Here is a 14,607-nt window from a genome sequence, read left to right on the forward strand (position 1 = left end):
TGTTATTTTATGTTATTTTCTATATTTGAATCCCCCTTTTATGGGAAAATATGCAATATAATATATATATTTTAGTAATATCATTTAAATTTAGATAAACATGGTTTATACATATACTTTATGTTCATTATTGCATGTTAAAACATTTTAAATATTCATTTTAGAGTTTATTTTTATGGCCATTAAAAGTGTCGTTATGACTAAAGTCAAAAATAACCTATTGACAGTTCGCTACTTCGTCTTGCTGCCCTTGATGAAATTGTAAATATGTCTAAAATTAAGGCGTTGATGGACAAACACGGAATGACAGTAACTCTTGTTGGACTTGTAATTGGAGGTCATTTATTATGGAGCCATTTACAAACGTATGACAGCCTCGTAACACCTAGCGAAAGAGATGCCGAAATACCGATAGTGAGAGTAAGTATCGTTGGATGATAATCATAACCATATGATTTTATTTCATATTTAACACTCGTATTTGTTTATAGGCAGGAAGGCATTTATACAATAAGTTATTTCCTGAACATAAACCTGAAAATGAAACCAATACAAAGTGATTATACCTATTCCTAGTTCTGAGAGTCATATATTTATAAATGAATATTGTTTCCTTCATTGGATTTGATTATAAGTTTCCGCTCCAACCGATTCTCCTGAGAATTGCAACGAGTTCGATTCATGGCTAAATACAATATTTTAGTCACTGTTAAATTATCTTAGAGTGTAATAGAATACTTTATATTGAGGTATTTTTTGAATTATGTAAATAATAAAAAAAATATAAAAAATCTCATGTTTTTAATTAAGACGATTATATAATATATGTTGTCAATAACATATTTTATAAGAAATAAAGTATATCAATAATCTATCTATGTTGTGTTTTGAAGGAGATAGAAATACATGAACATAAGAAAAAGATAGAAATGTTCAGTACAATAGATCAGTGGTAAAACTCTGTATAGCGACCTGTATATGACTAATACCAGGATATGCAGCAGACGCGAAAATGAAGTCCCGCTGAGCCTTTCTCGCGAACTAAGCGGCTCTTTACAATGACGCCGCATTCCTGCTACTCTCTCCAACGCGCGAAGTGAGGATACGTTTGACGCACCCGACTGGGAATATAAGACGGTGCTCACTCGACACATTCGACTTGACTACATCTCGATGCTCGGATCACATCTTCGCTAAACGGTCTCCTTCGAACTCAATTTTACACCTCGCCTCCTGTCTGAGCAACCATCTCCAGGACAAGCGCTTGAGATATATATCGACGACTAGTCGAAGGATTTAGCTATGACAACGAAGGTTCACCGTCAAACACGTCACAAATACTGGAAGATTTCGTAAGAGCCACTTTGTATAGTTCGCTGTACAAACGTCCTACTACAAATCGTCAACCGACACTGCCGAAAACTATATATTGAAGCTACAATCTACGACTTGACCGCTTTACCTGAAAGACCTAGGTTTGAATCCTTATGGAGCCTAGTGTTTTTACATTTTTATTATTTCTGGTCGATCGAAATTAGTGATTACTATACAAACCTGATTGACCATCACGGAATAGGTTTTCCTATATTTTCCTAATATTGCATGTACAGTGACATTAACAGGAGTTGGAGTTGGAAGTACTCCATCAACCACCATACTTACCAGATCTTGCCCCCACTGACTACCACTTCTTCCGGAATTCGGATAACTTTTTCATAGGAAAACAATTTAATTCAGACAATGCTGTAGAACAGGCTCTCCAAGATTTAATTGACTCTGACTAAACAAGCTACCGTTGAAATGACAAAGGTGTATTGACAATATGGATGCATACTTTGATGAATAAAACTATTCCTAGTATTTATTAAACATTAACAAACTTTGTTTTTTTTTTCTACAAATTTCATACTTGATGACCTAATATTAATAGGCTTACCAGAATTACACAGCTCTAAGCCGGGACAACTAAAAAAAATGTCATCTCGTTTTTTTTTTCAATTTAAGAATGCTGCGGGAACTAAACAAAAAGTCATTTCGAAAATGTTGTCACTGATTTACAGACTTTGATTTCAGTCTCTCATCTCGCTTCTTACTTGGTAGAAGTTGATTGTTTTTACCCCGTTGTGAAACAATTGGGTAAACACAATAATATTATTGAATAAAAGGTTTACAATAAATAAGCAATTAATAGTTATATAATTTATTTACATTAAATATAACAAGCATATTAATAATAATAATGTATTTTGTGGAAATAAAATCACAGATTAGTGAATAAAATATATTTTTTAAATATAATAAAAACATGTAACCAATGGTAAAACCAAATTCGATTTAAATTACTTAGGGATCTTCTGAAATGACCCGTGAGCGTTGAGTCAGATGGTCGGTAGATGATCCATTTTGACAGGATTCCTCTTATTTTTCAAGATGTGATGTCTTGGTTCTTGATTTGGTAGTTGAAGTTGAGGTAGAGATGTCGTATTTAACTGTATTGTACCCTAAAAATATAATAATGTATACTTAAAATCGTTTTTACTTGAAAGCAGTCTATTTATTTACAACAACCAGGCACAACAATATTTACTCTAACGTTTCTGCACAGGGATTGGTTGGTTGCTCTGAGAGGTGGTACTGATATGTGTAAGTACACAAGGCAGTATTAGTTTTTTGCACTGACTTGAGAAAGAATAGAGTTTCAGTGTAGTGTTTTGCTGTTACTATTTACACTGAATTTGTGGGCACTTAAAGAAATATTAACAGAAGTATTTACCTTTGATTTGTCTCTTTTAATTTTTTCGAATTCCTCCAGCTCGGAATCTGGTAATCTATAGTAGAAATTGTGGAATACTGGATGTCTCAGCAATTGTTCGCAAGTCCATCTTTTGATTGGATCTTTATCGAGACATTTCTAAAATTATTTCATTGAATAAATAAGGCGAATTGGATTTTAAGTACATACGTTATTCCTCTTTTATACCTCCATAAAATCTAAAACATTTTTATCGTTTGAATATCGGTGAGGAATTTTCTTCGATAGCGGCTCAATGTTGGACGGCTCGGGTAGTGTCATACCCTGAAATTGTTCACCATATAACTGAATTTAAAGAACAATACTGATAATTTATAATCGGCAAACCTGGAAAAAGTCGTTTTGTGAAAATATTAACATATGTCTTGCGAGCAAGTCTCCGAGCGTTCTTCTGATTAAATATAACTGATCCATATCACTCTTTCCCGGCCAGAGAGCTTCTCCAGATATTAGTTCGGCAAATACGCAACCTTCAATTGATAAAAATTGTTATTAAATATGTTTAAACATCTTATTTATGTAAAATATTACCAATCGCCCAAACGTCTACCGGAGTACTATACATTGTATCTCCAACTAGCAATTCAGGTGCACGATACCATCTTGTTGCTACATAGTCAGTATAATTCTCTCCAGGACCTACAAATCAATATAATGTAACAGTTAAAAAATGAATGTATTATATAAATTAAAATGCTTACTGATCATTCTGGCAAAGCCAAAGTCGCACAGCTTGACAACTCCCTGTGACGTCAAAAGAATGTTTTCCGGTTTCACGTCACGGTGTATACAATTATGCTGGTGGCAATATGCCACACCTTGAAGTGTTTGCCAAATTATTTGTTTGGTCAGCAATTCCGGACAACCCTACATCATAAATCAAAAGTAGCATTATAAATAAGAAACCAAATTATACAGCAATAGCGTAACAATTTAGACCAAACCTGAGGATACTTCTCTAGCTCATGTAAAACTGTGTGGTCACAAAACTCAAACACCAAATGCAGTTTTCTTTTCCTCCTAAACACTTCTATAAGATTCACCAAGTTCGGGTGTTTTAAGTTCTGAAATTGGTGATAAAACATTAGCAATACTAAGAATTATAAAATATACATAAAATTTTGATAGACATACTTTTAACATCCGTATTTCTCTAAGTGCAATCTTTCTAATGAGGGGATCATCTTCGTTCTCTACGAACTTTTTAATCGCTACTATTTCACCGGTATCTCTATTCTTACATTTATATACAAGCCCGTAGGAGCCTTCTCCCAGTTTGGAGATCTTTTCATATCGCTCCATTAGGCGACTGCTTGCTCGCGATCTGAAAAAGTGAGACTTTATTCTTTGTATTAATACTAGGTATAAATTTATGGAACCTTTTTATATGTTGTACAACATAGCAGATCACATTAAATATTTTTAGCGTAGTCTGTACAATAAAATGCACTGCAGACAAAAATATGTTTTCTATTATCAAACATTTACTTTAAGGCTTTGTCTCCCCTGGCTAATATTTAATATTGACTATCGAGATCAAGCAATATTATTGGTGTATTTGTGTCATTAAAAACTCTGTAGATGGCTCCGTAGAAGTCTATCGTCAACTAGGACTTTAGTTCTCGTGGTTCTGTTTTTAAAGTCTTACTCACAACGCCAGTGAATTGGTTCTTATCCGTAGAATTTGCACACAATATTGGTTTGTACTTGAAATCTAAGAAATCTTTCTAAATGCATGTTTACATTTTGACTCCAATGGTATTGAAAGCAATATAACTTAAATGGTTCTTTCTTAGTGAATGACTAACAGAGCTATTAAAAAACCTAATATAATATATTACTAGATCATATTTTTCTTCCATGGCGTTACAACCAGTGGTCGGTTTGGTCTTGTCCTTTAAAATCCCTTTCTGATCCGTTGCCTCCCTCTTCAACTTATTATGCCCAGCGTCTTGCAGTCTTTATACACACTCCATCCATCGCCTTCCTGGTCTGCCTTTTGGTCGTTTTCTCTGGGGTTTCCATAGTGTCAGTCCTGTTAGTTGGCATTCTCAACATATATCCAGCCCACCGCAGTCTTTGAGATTTGCAGAAGTTTACAATAGTTTCTTGCTCTGGAAGGGCTTATATCTCATGGTTCATTTTTATTCTGAATGTACCATCTGCTTTTATAGTTGGACCGAACGTTGTTTTTAAGATTTTTCTTTGAAAGACTTCGAGCTGGCTTTCTTCCCTATGTGTGGTTGTCCACATTTTACTGCCATAGGTAATGATGGAGCGGATAATCGTTTTATATATGGTAAGTTTCGTTTTTCGGCTGAGTATCCGTGAGCGCATGCCCTTCGAATATGCATAGTAACATATGTTTCTAAGTAGAATACATTTTCTAATATCTTCGTTCAGTATATTTCGAGCATTAAGTGAAAATCCTAATAGGTGAAGCTATTCACGCCCCCATGTATGCATTCTCCCACTTGGATACTGTCTATTGGCTAAGTCTCTCGTTGACTGATCATGAATTTTGTCTTGTCCTGGTTTATCTTCAGCCCATATTGATGGGATTCTTTGGCAAACCATTCATTATATATTTTGTGTTTGTATGTTCTTATGGTCTCTTCTGCTACTATGCTTTCCTTAATTATTTCTCAGGTTTTATTTATGTCCTCTGTTTCATTAATACTATATAGTTTTTCTTCCGGAGTGTTTTGATAATTCATCATTGTGTCTTTGTCTTTTAGTTCTTCGGTTTGCCACTTTTTCCTATTTTGTCTTTTTTGTTGAATGATAGATTTATCATTCAACAAAAAGATTGCATAGTGTGCTACCCGGTATTTTCCACGTACTTTTATGTATGTTTTTACATATGTGGTAAGCAAGTGCTACTAATTACTAGATTATTGGCTGCCGCGAACTAGCATAGTCGTTCACTATTTTCATTTGTAATTTCGTTTAAATTATATCGTTCTGCCAGTTCTCTAAATATATATACATATATTCCTTGTCTACTTTGGTATTTAAGTCTCCTAGAATTATTAATGCTTCATGTTCGAGAACTTTTTCACATTACTTTTGAAGTTCTTCACAAAATCTATCTTTATTTTCTTTTTCTGTCTCCACTGTCGGAGCACATGCATTGACGAAAATTATATTGAATAAGTTCCCTTTCAGTCTAAATTTTGTCGTTGATTTTTTCGAATCCTAGAACTAATTTGGTAATTTTACCAATAACAATGAATCTAGTATCTCGTTGTGCCCCTTGGTTGACCCACTATAGTAAAGGGTGTAATTCTGTTTGTTTACTTGTCCTGCTTCGTTCTACCTGATTTATTGCAGGGCTACTAGATCTATCTTGAGTTTTAGTATTGAATATTGATAAATACTTAATAAAATACTGTATGGTAACATTAGAAAGCAGCATTCAAATAAATAAACAATCGTCACACATAAAGAAAACCATAAACATTAATCATTGTTATCAAATTTCTATAACCGCTTGTCACCACTAAATAATGTATTGTACTTTTGTCGAAACAATAGTATTGTTTCGTTCAACAAATAGTGTTTCTTATTTGTGATTTATTGTGATGACCGAAGCTATCCATTAATTAATGTATGAAATACCCATGCTTAATTAGATGGGCGTACATTAGAGAGGCAAAGTTTGATCATACACCCTAATTGCTTCAAATGATTCGTTTTTTTTCATTATTCTCAGGGAGAACGTATGAAAGGATTGACAGAAATTAAACTTCTACGACTGCTTCTTTCGACTTGACGGTTTGCTACAACCTTCCAATTAACCTAGACTCTTTAGCATTTGACATCGCCGCCAGGTTTTTTCGCTTCAATCGTCTTCAATTCATGTCAATAATAAGTCAATGTTATAAAATATGATTTTTTCTCTACTTACGTGTTATCATGAAAAATTAATAAAAAAATAAGTACTCCTTTCGATCACTCAGACACGATAGACATTGTAACAAGTTCATTTTCATGGTTTCAACCCACGACCTTTAAATTGATAGGCAATGGTATTGATTATAAATATCGAAAACGTAAAGTATGATATTATTTTAATTATTACTGTCCATACTTGCGTGTTTCGTTTTCATTGTGTATTTACATTCATATTTGCTCTTTATACGTACACGAAGTCCTTCAATCTTATCATCAATCTATAATTTTACGGTATGCTGGCGAAAGCCATACACCTAATATTATATTACAGCAACGAAAACTGTAATACTCATTACGGGTCATGAAGTTTGCAAACTTTTCTATTCAATTTTAAATCAAGAATAGTTTAGTGGTAGTTATAAATTACTCGACGTCACTATCGAATAAGCTAACATTTTCTCGAAAGAATATAATAAAGTAATTTATGCGACTTTCGGCCTTTATCGTTGATATTTTTAAACTGTAATAAACTTATTTTTGTAGTAGATACGAGTGAAAAGCTAAAAATATGTTCGTGTTGAAATGCTATTAAAAATATGAATTATTATATAATTGCGATTGTCATGTTATCAGGTAATATAAGTAGATCATTCAATATAATACAAGAGATGAGCTGGTAAGTGGAATACCATTGAAGTAGTAAATTTCTGGTAACCAATTTGCTTCCTTAATTGACTCACAAAAAGTATGCCAAACTATTTGTTTATCAAAAGAAAAACACGAGTTATGTTCGCAAAGTGTGACTTTGTATTGTGTTCTTGAATTCAATGCGAAAATTTTAGTCACGCATTGATTTCTTGCTACAATTTAGGTCGAGCATCTTGAAAGTTTTAAACTACTATATTCTACCTTTCTACTGATTTTAAAAAAAAAACTAGCGGTCTTAGGTGCAAAATCCTCAATGTACTAGCCTTTTTTATATTTATTTGCATATATAATATATTCAGGGTATACCAGCATTATGATAATATTTACAAATATAGCATAATTGTGTCCACCAACTGCGAGTGTCTGGATGAAAACAAATCAATACTATCTTGCAGATGGTAAGGTCAAAATTCGTGCAATTTTAGGATAATAAAACCAGAATATTTTTAAACCATGATTTTTTTTTATATCTAAACCACATAATTACTCGGGATATTTTCGTTTTAAAATGTCTTTTACTATCGAGGTACATATTTTTGTGTTATTTTACTCAATGAAACAAATATTGTTTTTGTTTTTCTTCTACTGTAATCAGAGCATGAAAGTCTTGCATAAACTTTACAGCTTTTTCCCTGCTTTCATCAACGATACAGTATGTTTGACTTCCAAAGATGTAGCGTGGATTCCCATGAAGATGGATACTCTTGGAGAAAACCATCATCGAGTTAAAGCAAGAGAATAAATTCCTACTTTTGATGGATATAAAATTATCGAGGTTTTTAACTAAAAAATCGATAGTAATTCATAATCAATTCCGCAAAGATTTCTTTGCGGAATTGAATCTCATTGGGATTAACGTTTTTACAATTTTCTTTGAACATTTTGAAACGTAAAATGGCGGCTAGCAAAAAGTAACAATTTCCTGTCTAATTTCTGTTCCAAAAACAGACAGGCAGTATCACATTAGAAGATCTGCACTTTATCTTCGAGATTCCAATCAGTGGAAACTAAAATAAATATAATTTTCTACACGATACAAAATATATCTGGTATATAATGAATTAAATAATTAGTTCTTATTAAACAATGTTGTTATGTGATATTATTATCTTCTGTTAAAGATTCGCCAATACTCAAAATCCAAATTAGGTAAACATAATTAACCTTTGGCGAAGATTTATTGTATCTATATTTTGAAACATTCATAGCATGCGATATTAAATCGATGTTAACATAATTAAATTGGCAAAGTTTTATTCATCAAACTTTAATGTGAATATTTATCTATTCTATACGCAAATAGAGCAGTCATTTATCGTCTTTTATATGTTAACTTTCTTGATCAACTTTAATATTAGAACTAGCTTGAGCTTTAGTTAATATCATAATTTGAACAATTCAGTCATATTGTAAACACAATATATTTGTACTATATTAATTTTAGAAGAAATAAATATTTTAACAGTAATTTATGTCGTACAAAACACACCCTAATTTATTATTAAAAAAATATTCAATGAAAACCGATGTTTCTGACAACATGTATACAAAATACATCATAATTACTCTTCATGACGAATTCACTAGTATAAAGAAATTGAATTATGCTTTTATTGTTATTTAATTAAATAATCTGAATTGCGATCAATATTAAAAACATGTAGTTTGTGTTGTACTAAAATTGTTATATTATATCTGTATACATAACATACTTTCTTGTAGTTTATTGTATGAATAATAGTTTGCATTAATGCTAAAACTGGCACACCTAATCGATATATACATACATATTATTATAATACATTATTGTATGTATTGTGTTAAAATACATACAAACACAAATTCATTCTATATAATATCCTTGCGTGATAACATTTTACAATAATAAAATATATTCATCGCTGTATAGATTGGATTTTATTGACGATATGCTAGTATTATATTGTGACGTCCTTGGCTATAATTGACAGTTGGAAGTACATATGCCTTTACTGTAAGCTTTTTTAGCTCTTATTGTAATGCCAGACATGTTTGACAATAATTTTAGCCATTTTTATTTAATTTAGATATAAGATAATCTATTTTTTGGCAAACTCGTGCGGTTGATATTGATTTAAATTTTAAGAGCTTTTGAATAGGAAGATGGATTTATAATAAATCAAATTTTTTGACAGAAATTTTATCAGACATATTCAACTCATGGTCACGATTTACAAAGTATATAGTATGTACCTTGCAAGTATGTCTTAGCGACCCCCCTGCTGGTCTATCTTAATTTGAGGCTACGATGAGAAAATGAGAACTTCGTCTTTATTTCTCGCAAACTTATTATTTTTAAATGCAAGTCTATTTTACTATCAATCTTTTCCCTCTTTCAAGAAGCATGACATGGAGAGGACCTGCGCAATAAAATTTGCCCGCAGTGGCCACAACTCTACCGGCGCCCCAGAGAACCTGCTTTCACCAGAGAAGGCCTGCAGCACAACACCTACGCCGATACCACAACCCCCAAACTTAATTATCTAGTTTTTGTATACATACATAAGCTAAAAAAATATAACCTATAATCAATTTATAAAACTTTTAAGACTTGAATAGCGTATTATTCAGTATCGGTGAATCTTCCGTTATAACGGAGTAAAACCAATCAACAACTACTAAGTGAGTAGTAAGAACACCAGACTGAAATCATTTACAATTTACAAAAAATTATTACAATTTACAAAATATCATATGTCACTGTCAGCGCTTCATAAAATAAGATCGGGGGTGCCTCAAGGCAGTGTGCTTGAGCCGATAATGTACTACTAGGGAGAAACTCTCAGTTGTCAGTTGACAACTGAGAGTTGCAATCATAAAAACGATTTGGATGTACGGGATACAATTATGGGCCAGCAAGTAACTCTAATGTAGATATAATTCATAGATATCAAAATAAAATGCTAAGGATGATGCTCCATGGTTTGTACCAAATTCATACATCTACCGGGACTTGAATATGGCAATACAAACATAAAATATAAATATAGACTGACGAACCATCCTAATCAGCTTGCGAAGGACTTAACAAATACCCAATACAGGAAACGACTGAAGAGGAAGGAAATATCATGAAGTAAAGGCTAAAATGATTTCTTAAGTTGCGAAGTGAATCGCTGATAGGCGGCTCACCCACCTGGCACTAAGCGAACAAACAAATTGTTTAATGTTCCATAAGGACAGATTACAAATTTTTCATTTAAAAAAATAAAGTCCGTAAATCAGTGACCGTTTTTAGTAATTATTACAACTTACAATATATGTCACTGAGCACGACTTAGATGGATTTTATCGTAATTCTTCATCCGTGAGATTAGAAAAATCTAAGAAAACATAATCTGTGATCATCGATTAGAATTATTATTATATAATAATCACTAATTTCAATCTCCACAATTGATATTTAAAAAATATTAAGGTTCACAGGGGATTCAGGTCACCGATTTTACTACTGGTATTTCGTGTTAGTTTATATAATTATATTGAGATGCGGCCATTTGCTTTCCATATGTCTAAGTAAAACATTACTTTTTCTTTCAAATACAGCGCTAATCTACTTTAATATAAATTTTGTATAATTTAATCTAAATATGGATCAATTTTGTATAATGGAACAAATTTAACCCAAGGAAAACAGTAATTTTTATAACATCTATTCTCAACTTATTATACATTCTATTAAAAGTGAAGAATTAAACATATCTTTTTTAATTATTCTTACTTGGTTATATTGAGGACAACTGTATTCTGAAATCAGAAGTGGTATCCAAAATGTTTCTATATATATTTTTGTCACTGTATATAGCAAAAGTCTCTTTTTGCAAGTAAGTGGTACAAAAAGACACATTTCTGTTTTAGTTATCAATATAGTAATATTTCTTTGTATCTTTATTCTGAAGTAAGAGAACATCATTCAATTTTGAAAATATATCAGCCAAAGAAGCATTTGACTAAAATATTCAATATTTCCAAAACGATGTACTAATGAAAAATTTTCATTGTAACAAATATGAAAAGTTCCTTTCGTATTTTAAATAATTTTCCACGCTACAGTCAATAATTTTGAAGAGTTGTGTTTAATGGGAAAATTTCTACAAAGCTTATGAGTTTTATTACTTTATCTAAAATGTATTATAAATGTAAGGGGAATGTTTACAAAAACTAACACATGACTGTAAAAATAACTACTTACTAATAGTAGTAACTACTATTATCTTAGCAACATTTTTCATTTGCCCAACTGCCTCTGTTGTGTTGTTTGTAAAATTTCAGAGTAACATGTCTTAATTATTAGAATATTTAATAGAATGCTTTACAACAGAGTAAACACAATCAACAAATAATAAGTAAGTAGTGGGACACAAAACTAAAACCACAATCAAATCAGTGTCATATATTTTATAAATTAAAAACTATATACATGACCTAGCTCGATTTTATTTTAATTACGTATCTTCAATATTAGAAAAATACAGGAAAACCTAATATGTGATGGTCACTCAGATTCTGATTCTGACAGCCTTCTTATCCATATATGTCAATATGAACAATGTAGCTAAATTTTATTTTTTTTATACATCACGATATCCGTTCATAAGATTAGGTTATTAGATTATTAAATCTAAGAAAAATTAATCTGTGAAATTGATTGGAACACAAAATAATACAATAATCACTATTTCCTATCTCCCCGATACGTAAGAAATTGAAGAACACTAGGGTACATATAGGATTCGAACCCAAGTTTTTGGGTATTTATACAGATCTATCGTACTGGTTATTATATTATTTATTAAATTAATTGATAATGAGTGTTATGCCTTTGATAACATATTATATTAATCACAGATGCTTTCCAATGGTATTCACACGAATCACATCAATTAAAATCGTTTTAATAATTGTGTGGATCACCTGAAGCAGATCGTAGATAAGCTGACATTGTTTTGTGTTTGGTGTGGGAAGCACACCACATTGTCAGTTTTTCTTTTCCAACGATTATTATTGTATCAAAGTTGTTGTTTAAAAAAAGAAGTAGCATTGTCCAAAAAAGTAGAGCGTATCCATATTGTTTACCTGCGCGGAAGTAGAGGTAAATGATTACCAAAAAGCCACAGCCGCTTTTCACCGAACCATTTCTCCATGCAGGTCGCCACGGCGATGTCTTAACTAAGTCGAAGGCTTGTTCGAACACTCTTAAGGCCGACCCGGTGGCCATCCGAAGACCAGCTGGACACGGACTGAGTTGACAACACGCGAGCTCACAACTTGGCTGCCGCAACGTACCCTCAGATCGATGGCGAAGACCTCGTGACGTCACCTGGGGTGACCGTGGATTGAAATAGAAAAAACAGAGCGAACCATTTCATTTTTTTTGCTATTAAGTAAAATGTAATAATAATTATTGAATCAATTCCATTGTTATCTTCAGATGTAGACGTTATTGTAAGTAGTCATCAAACGGTAAATTATGCATAGTCAAATTAAATGTGCCAATTTAAATGCTACTGTCGATCACAATCGATAACTTACTGTAACTCTCATCACTATTGCGACAATGCAATCATAAATCTATAAACCGATTTTCTACCGGCAGGTGTATTCCCATCGTCACAAACAAAGATAATACTATAATAATATCTAATCCAGAAACTTGTGCCATCAATATATTGTATGAAATATATGTAGTATAATAAAATAATTGTACTTAACACTACATTAATATATATAATCCTATCCAAGTATGATTAACCGGAAGCTGCGTCAGTTTTGTTGCGTTGTAGAAATTTCCCTATTTTAAAAAGTTTTGCGAGACATACGATTTGCGACCATTCCTATTGTCCCCATAACTATCTTTCAATAAAAGCGGTGATGGGGGAAATTGATGGTTTAGCCTTTCATAGCTAAGCTATGATTATGAAACATAGCAGCGTGTAGAATCGGTTTGGTTCATTGGTCGCAATGACAATGATCAAGAGTCGGCAGAAGTAATTATGATGTCACCGCGGTCTACTGTCGGTTCAAATCATTGGAACATATAGTTGATTAGACCCTAAACGTTTCCCAGATAGAAGTATAAATAGAAAAAAATAACATTCATCACAAAAATACAGTAAAAATGTAAATTTAATATCAATATAATATCAATTTAATATATGCGACACAGCAATTGATAAATAGCTGCACTTGTCGCATATAGTATAATTAAATTGTAACTTATGCATACAATATCTTTATAGTAAATAACTTTGGAGTAAAAATGATCTTGCTTTGTATTTAGTATAATATTTATGAAATTGTGCAATAACTTTTAAAACTTTGAGAAACAATCACTACATATGAATACAGTGCCTAATTGAAAGCATTGATTAGAAAAAAAGTAATTAGCCTTCATCAATTTTCCAAATAGAATACCTATAGGAACGCTGACAAGAAGTCATAAATAATAGTAAAAGCTTTTTTCTAAAACAGATAATGTCAATTTACTAGAAAAAACTCTTGTACCTTAAAATAAACTGGATATTTATTAAAGTTGAATAATATACGAGCCGTTTTTTTTAAAGTGGTGTAAGTCCATTTAAAAAAAAAAGAGAAAATGGTAGTTTTAATCAGATATAATATCCTCTTTTTATATTTTATAATCAATGGTGCAAAACATCTGTTATTATATCGGTTGCAAAATATTTGTTATATGTATCTGTTATTTTTTACTCATCGGACTTCAACTACTTAACAGTTTTCTCGCCTCAAAACTTATTTCGGTTAAGTTGAAATACTTATTAAAAGTTTAAATTTTCTATTTGCGCGACTAAAACTTTATAAAACAGCATATTTATGTACTTACGAACGTTTGGATAATGTGCATTAAGTAACTGCCATAAAATTTTAATGGCAATGATCGATGCAACTCCATCGACCCGCTCTAAAATTCTTCAAGGCAAGCGCCTTAATTAGTCTAGTCTACAAAAAAATAAACATAGAAAGTGTAAAATTTGCCAGTGTACCATTTTAGGAACAAATCATGGTTAACGCGACCCGGTTGACAGGATCAATAGAAATTTCTCCAATGTTTTGAACGTCTAGGTCATCATGACAACCGGGAAACAATCAATTCCTAAAACACGTTCCTCGCCACTGGAACGTGGCACGTA

The 14,607-nt window shown here is 32.0% G+C and overlaps 2 protein-coding genes across 5 annotated transcripts; one reads left to right on the forward strand and one right to left on the reverse strand.

Annotated features, from left to right (window-relative positions):
- The first annotated feature begins 177 nt into the window (after window positions 1–177).
- On the forward strand, window positions 178–791 carry LOC148232306 (uncharacterized). Its single transcript, XM_088192971.1, has 2 exons — window positions 178–420; window positions 492–791. The coding sequence occupies exons 1-2, from the start codon at window positions 268–270 to the stop codon at window positions 558–560; spliced, it is 222 nt and encodes a 73-aa protein (XP_088049097.1). The 5' UTR covers window positions 178–267; the 3' UTR covers window positions 561–791.
- A 1,461-nt stretch (window positions 792–2,252) lies between these two features.
- Window positions 2,253–12,744, reverse strand: LOC148232307 (cyclin-dependent kinase-like 1). Of its 4 annotated transcripts, none has more exons than XM_088192207.1 (9): window positions 12,533–12,744; window positions 3,947–4,124; window positions 3,757–3,876; window positions 3,514–3,679; window positions 3,344–3,451; window positions 3,140–3,282; window positions 2,981–3,076; window positions 2,774–2,911; window positions 2,253–2,501 (listed from the first exon to the last, which is right to left on the reverse strand). In XM_088192207.1, the coding sequence occupies exons 1-9, from the start codon at window positions 12,598–12,600 to the stop codon at window positions 2,379–2,381; spliced, it is 1,140 nt and encodes a 379-aa protein (XP_088048333.1). In that variant the 5' UTR covers window positions 12,601–12,744; the 3' UTR covers window positions 2,253–2,378. The 4 variants fall into 4 exon arrangements, with proteins under 4 accessions (XP_088048333.1, XP_088048332.1, XP_088048331.1 ...); XM_088192206.1 differs by having other exon boundaries at window positions 3,947–4,136; window positions 12,533–12,738; XM_088192205.1 differs by having other exon boundaries at window positions 2,981–3,097; window positions 12,533–12,729.
- Window positions 12,745–14,607: the final 1,863 nt, after the last annotated feature.

Source organism: Plectrocnemia conspersa, unplaced genomic scaffold (genome assembly GCF_051122295.1).
Source record: "Plectrocnemia conspersa isolate PC_06_02 unplaced genomic scaffold, ASM5112229v1 ptg000009l, whole genome shotgun sequence".
Lineage (NCBI taxonomy): Eukaryota > Metazoa > Arthropoda > Insecta > Trichoptera > Polycentropodidae > Plectrocnemia > Plectrocnemia conspersa.

Bases quoted from the DNA above. Each gene is read 5' to 3' on its own strand.
- LOC148232307 (XM_088192204.1), bottom strand. From the start codon at position 12,600: ATGGAGAAATGGTTCGGTGAAAAGCGGCTGTGGCTTTTTGGTAATCAT. The intron at 2,912-2,980 runs GTATAAAAGAGG...AAATAATTTTAG, and splicing joins ATGTTTTAGATTTTATGGAG to AAATGTCTCGATAAAGATCC. The intron at 2,502-2,773 runs GTAAATACTTCT...TTATATTTTTAG, and splicing joins TTAAAAGAGACAAATCAAAG to GGTACAATACAGTTAAATAC.
- LOC148232306 (XM_088192971.1), top strand. From the start codon at position 268: ATGTCTAAAATTAAGGCGTTGATGGACAAACACGGAATGACAGTAACT. The intron at 421-491 runs GTAAGTATCGTT...ATTTGTTTATAG, and splicing joins CCGAAATACCGATAGTGAGA to GCAGGAAGGCATTTATACAA.